The 6,090-nt window shown below is 36.2% G+C and overlaps 1 protein-coding gene across 1 annotated transcript in view; it reads left to right on the forward strand.

The window, feature by feature from the left end:
• eloa (elongin A) overlaps nt 1-5,586 on the forward strand; it is a 36,674-nt gene extending 31,088 nt beyond the window's left edge. Inside the window, exons 8-12 of the mRNA XM_062047364.1 lie at nt 1,235-1,332; nt 1,404-1,584; nt 4,426-4,555; nt 4,629-4,780; nt 4,854-5,586. Of these exons, the coding sequence (XP_061903348.1) occupies nt 1,235-1,332; nt 1,404-1,584; nt 4,426-4,555; nt 4,629-4,780; nt 4,854-4,915 (623 nt within the window). The 3' untranslated portion in view covers nt 4,916-5,586. The remainder of the gene's footprint in view (nt 1-1,234; nt 1,333-1,403; nt 1,585-4,425; nt 4,556-4,628; nt 4,781-4,853) is intronic.
• Nucleotides 5,587-6,090: the final 504 nt, after the last annotated feature.

Here is a 6,090-nt window from a genome sequence, read left to right on the forward strand (position 1 = left end):
CCATACGTCCTCTTTTGCGGAGCTGTCAGGGCGGAGTTTCTTAAATGCCTCAAATGTCCGGCATTTTGAGTTAGGGTTGCGTGTATTTTCAATGTACGTTCAGGGTTAAGAAGGGGTTAAAAACAAAACAAATTGTGCACGCAGCAGCATTGGTGAGGGAGGGGCAGAGACAGAGAGAGTGAGAGAGTTATGATGAACGCGCATGCGTCGCCAGGCTCTGCTTTTTATCCATAGATTTATCACATTTAATTTTTTATTATCTATAGCAGGGGTGTCAAAAGTGTGCCCCGGAGGCCATTTGCGGCCCACAGCTAATGTTTTAAAGGCCCACGGCACATTCTAAAAATACTACTAAAATAAACAAAAACATAACAAAAGTGAAATAAAAAAGCTTAAAGGTGAAATGTAATTTAGAAAAAGTTGCAATGTTGACTAATAAAACAAAGCTGTTTTTTTTTCTTTCAAACTGTCATTGCTCAAAACATAATATTGAATCAAAATCAATGTTATTATGAATTATTGACCTATCCAAAGTTCCCATTACTTCACATCAAATATTCCACTAAGAAAAATATTTTTGGTGGAAGATTTTGCAAATTTGGTAAATAAATAACCCCAAAATGTATATTTTGTTGTTTTCTTACTGTACCGAAAATGAACCAAACCGTGACCTCTAAACCGAGGTACGTACCGAACCGAAATTTTTGTGTACCGTTACACCCCTAGTTTGGGGTCATTGTCCTGTTGGAACACCCAACTGCGCCCAAGACCCAACCTCCGGGCTGATGATTTTAGGTTTCAGTAGACCCAAAATAAATTCATAAAAGAACCAAACTTCATGAATGTTTTTTGTGACCAATCACTCTATCACAAAAAAAATGAGAGTTGTAGAAATTATTGGAAACTCAAGACAGCCAGGACATTATGTTCTTTACAAGTGTATGTAAACTTTTGATCGCGGCAAGTGTGACCCCGTTAAGTTTTTGGCTAGTGTTAGTGCTTTTATGAATGTGCCACGTGACCCAAGGCGGTAGTATAAAAATAATTTTTATTCGTCAGCAATGCTTTTTTTGCTCAAAAGTCCAAGAAATTGCAGTAAAAGAGCAGAATAGGCTCGGTGGTCAGCTCAGGGACGAAATGGGAATCAAACTCGAGTCCAGTGCAGCATGAATGGCCTTATGTGCCTTATTTCCCATTTCCTGGTGAAGAGTGTGACCCTTTGCTGCTGTTTCAGCCATCGCGGAGGTGGGAGGGGTGCCCTTCACCATCCTGCAACCGGTCCTGGAGCGCTGCACTCCGGAGCAGCTGTACCGCATCGAGCAGAGCAACCAGGTGAAGTCCGTGCAGGGACGCGCAGGTGAGATCCGCAGGAGACGCTAGAAAAGGCCTCTGTTGTCTCTCAGTGGTTCACGGAGGAATCGGACGAGCTGTGGATGCGCCACTGCCAGCGGGACTTTAAGCGGGAGACACCGCAGGAGTACGAGTCTTGGCGGGAATTGTACCTGCGGCTGCACGACGAGCGAGAAGCGCGGCTGAGGAGGCTGACCCAAAACATCAGCTCGGCGCACGCCAACAAGCCCAAAGGTACGGCGCGAAGTCACTGCCAAACCTCCGCAAACACATAAAAAGGTTTTTACTCATGCAACGATTCGTAAGTAAAAAAAACTAAAAAACGATTCGCAATCATTAAACAATGTAAAACTTTTGGCAGTAATATTCCACACACTTGCACTCAGAGGACCCGTAATTCACGACAGGTGGTGCTGCCGAGTCCATTTAAGGCCGTCATACTGTTATTTGCGTATGGTGCCATCCGCCAAAAATAACAAAGAAGAAGAAGCAGGGTCGGGAGTAAAATGGCGGACAGAAGTTATTGCCAGAAATTGCTGCTAAAAGTTTTAACTTGAAAAAAAAAAGTTTTATACTTGCGGATCGTTTTTTTACTGGGAAAAAATGGTTTACATACCTGCGAATTGTTTTACGTGCTGAACATTTTTTTGGTACTTGTGAATTGATTTTTTAATTGAAGAAAATTGTTTTTATACTTCTAAATCTTTTTTTTTTACGAAAAAAATGTTTTTTATATTTGCAATTTGCTTTTTTTTACTTGCTGAACATTTTTTTCATGCTTTCTCATCGCGTTTTTATTGAAGACAATTGTTTTTATACTTGCAAATTGTTCATTTAAATTAAGAAAATTATTTTTATACTTGCAAAACGTTTTTTTATTAAAAAATGTGTTTTTATACTTACAAATTTTTTTTTTTTTAATTGAAGAAAATTGTTTCATTACTTGCGATTTGTTTATGTACTTGCCAAAAATAGTTATATAATACTTGCGAATCATTTTTTTATTGAAGACAATTGTTCATCCTTTTTTTGGGGGGGAAAATGTTTTTTGTACTTGCAAATCGTTTATTTACTTGCCAAAAATTATTTATATACTTGCAAATAGTTTTTTATATTGAAGAAAATTGTTTTTATACTTGTGGTTTGTTTTTTTAATTGAAGAAAAGATTGTTATACTTGCGAATCGATTTTTCTAATTGAATAAAATGTTTTTTACATTTGCAATTTGCTTTTTTTATTTGCCAAAAATTGTTTTCATGCTTTCTAATCGTGTTTTTATTGAAGACAATTCTTTTTATACATGCGAATCAATTTTTTAATTGAAGACATTTTTTTTTTGTATTTGCAAATCGTTTATGTAATGAAGAAATTGTTTTTTATACTTGCAAATCTTTTTTTTTTTAATTGAAGAAAAAACATTTTTTACTTGCGATGTGTTTATCTACTTGCCAAAAATTGTTATGTAACAATTGAGAATATATTTTTTTTTATTGAAGACAATTGTTTGTACTTGCGAATCATTTTATAATTGTAGAAAAAAAAAGTTGTATTTGCAAATCGTTAATTTATTTTCTGAAAATAAATGTTATACTTATTACTTTTATACTTATTATTATTTTTTATATTGAAGAAAATTATTATATTTGCATTTTTTTTAATTGAACCTTTTTTTGTACTTGCAAATCCTTTGAAAAAAATGGTTTTTAAACTTGCAAATTGCTTTTTCTACTTGCCGAAAATTGTTTTTATACTTTCGAATCGTGTTTTTATTTAATACGATTGCTTCTATAGTTGCGAATCAATTTTTTATTTGAAGAACTTTTTTTTTTGTACTTGCAAATCATTTATTTAATTGAAGAAAATAGTTTTTATACTTGCAAATCTTTTTTTTTTAAATTGAAGAAAATGGTTTTGTTACTTTCGATTTGTTTATGTATTTGCCCAAAAAAAATTTTTTACTTGCAAATTGTTTATTTACATGCCAAAAAAATGTTTTTATACTTTCAAATAGTTTTTTTTACTTGAGGAACATGTTTTTTGTAATTGCAAATTGTTTATTTAATTGAAGAAAATGTTTTTATACTTGACTTGCTAATCGTTTTTCTAATTAAAGAAAATAGTTTTTATACTTGTATTTTATTGCTCGTTTGGTAGAGCGGCCATGCCAGCAACTTGAGGGTTGCAGGTTTGATTCCCGCTGCCGCCTTCCTCATCACTGCTGTTGTGTCGTTCGACAAGACACTTAACCCACCTGCTCCCTTTGCCACCCACGCTGGTTTAATTGTAGCTTAAAGATGTAGAGCAGGGATCCCCAAACTTTTTGACTCGAGGGGCCGCAGCGCGATGTTATTGATGGGAAAATGCATTTTTGGACAATATGATTTGACTGAGCGGCTAGGAGACACTGAGAGTAACAAGCAGTAGAAAATGGATTAGAAAGGAAAGTAAATATTTAAAAAACGTTTTTTTTTGTTTGTTTGTTTTTTCCTAACTTGGGACTTCCCGGGCCGGATTTTGGACGCTGGCTGGCCGTAGTTTGGGGACCCCTGATGTAGAGAATGGGTTTCACTATACAAAGCGCTATGAGTCTCTAGAGAAAAAAGCGCTATATAAATATAATTTACCTCAAATTGTTTTTTTAATTGAAGAAATTTGTTTTTTATACTTGTGAATTGTTTATGTACCTGCAGAAAATTGTTTTTATACTTTTTAAAATATTTTTTTTACTTGCAGAAAATGTTTTTTATACTTGTGAATTGTTTGTTCAATTGAAAAAAATTTGTGAATATTTTTTAAAATAAGTTTTTAATTTGTGTTATTTACTTGCCAAATTATTTGTATTTTTTTGGCCGAATTATTTAATTGAAGAAAATCGTTTTTATATATTTGCGAATCGTTTTGTTTTTTATTGAATTACCTTTTTTTTTTGTTCCCTGCGAATCCTTAGGCATGAGTAAAAAAAATGCTTGTGTGTTTGTGGAGTTTTAGCAGTAATTTTCCTCCTTACAAAAGTATTTTCCTAGTCTGCTCAATGTCGACGAGGTCTCAAAAGTCTGCTCGTCTCTTTGCCTGCAGGGCGACAAGTCAAGATTGCGTTTGTGAACTCCGCCGCCAAGCCGCCGCGAGACGTCCGGCGCCGGCAGGAAAAGTTTGGCACCACCAACGGTTCTTCCGCAGCATCCACCGCCGCGTCGACGCCCATCAAGTCAGCACCACTTCCAAGAATTTGACCCAGTTATGTCTTTTTTTCTTTTTTTTTTACGCTTCATCTCTTTCAGAATACGACCGGCCAGCAGCGACTACTCCAACCAATCCTCCACCTCCCTCCTCACCCCTTCGCCCAGCTCATCCCGCTCCTCAGCGCCAAGTGCAGTTGGAGGCGGAGCTACAGGTGGAGGGCACACCTCCCGGGAAAAGCCACAGGTCAAAAGTAAGAATGCGTCCTCAAACCTAAGCTGACTGTCTCCGAGTTATTTATTATTTTATTGATTTTGTGTGTGCAGAAATCGCCCCCATGATGGCCAAAACTATCAAAGCTTTCAAGAACAGATTCTCCCGCCGATAAGAGCGAAAACATCCCTCTTGTTCATTTCATTGACCAACTAAACATGTGAACTTTTAGGTGGTTGGTGGGAAAATAGCTGACTTTTTTAAAAAAAGTATTTAAAATAAGTCCGTCAGTGTGGATGAGGACACAAGAGCCTGTTTTTAAATTGGCTTTTTTTTCTCTTTTAATTAAGAGAACGACAAAAAGATGACCTTTTAAAAATGGCTCATTTGGTTTTATCAGCGTAAATGAATCCACTGCGGTGTGATGACCAGGAAAAAAGAAAATACATTCGCACATTCTTAATTTTGTCTTTTTAGCTGCGCGCTTGTCGCAAACCGACACGGCAACCTGATGTACTTTATTTTGAAATCCGATGATCAACAAGCCGCACCGCTCTTCAGTCTTCTTCTCTGCTGTCCAATGTGTGCGTCCCGTGTGTAAATAAATATACACTCTATCTGCTTCACTGTGACAGGAGTGTGAGGCGTTCAAGAAGGTAAGGAATAAGCAAAGTGCTTTGAGCGTCTACAACGGTGATATTTATTGCATATATTATTGACTTTGTCCTGACGCCCCTCAACTCTGGCCCGCTAGGAAGGAAGTAGGTGAAGACCTGTAATTTTATTAGATTTTAATAAATGTTTATGGTCATTTTTTTTATTAAATATGACTTTACCCAGACTGTGTATGCGTGTTGACGTCTGTGTTTTGTACATCAGTGTTTCTCAAATATGGTTGGGGTGTAGATTTGTAATATTTGTGTCTACACTCTAGTAGTCATGTTGGAACATTACACAAGCCTGCAGCTAGGTGGCAACATTACTCTCATCACACCCCCTGTTTTACCTAGTAGTAGTAGTAAGTACACAAGAACACGTGTGCAACAAGCCAATGGAGGAGAGTTAAAGTTTGTGTAATAAAAAAAGCAAGTTGCCAGCGGCAAATATATAGACTAACACAAATAATAAGTTGTCAATAGTAATTTCAGGGGTGCCATGACAGGAAATAACAGAAGCACTGGTGTACATGATCATAAAGGTTATAATAATAATAATAATAAATTGTATTTATAAGGTGCCTTTCTGGGCACTCAAGGACACTGTACAAAATCAAAACAATAAAATCAAATTGGATAAAAACAACAATAATAACAACAACAAAGATAGAGAAGAAAAGATGATTACAATGAA

This window comes from Entelurus aequoreus, linkage group LG05 (assembly GCF_033978785.1).
Source record: "Entelurus aequoreus isolate RoL-2023_Sb linkage group LG05, RoL_Eaeq_v1.1, whole genome shotgun sequence".
Taxonomy (NCBI): domain Eukaryota; kingdom Metazoa; phylum Chordata; class Actinopteri; order Syngnathiformes; family Syngnathidae; genus Entelurus; species Entelurus aequoreus.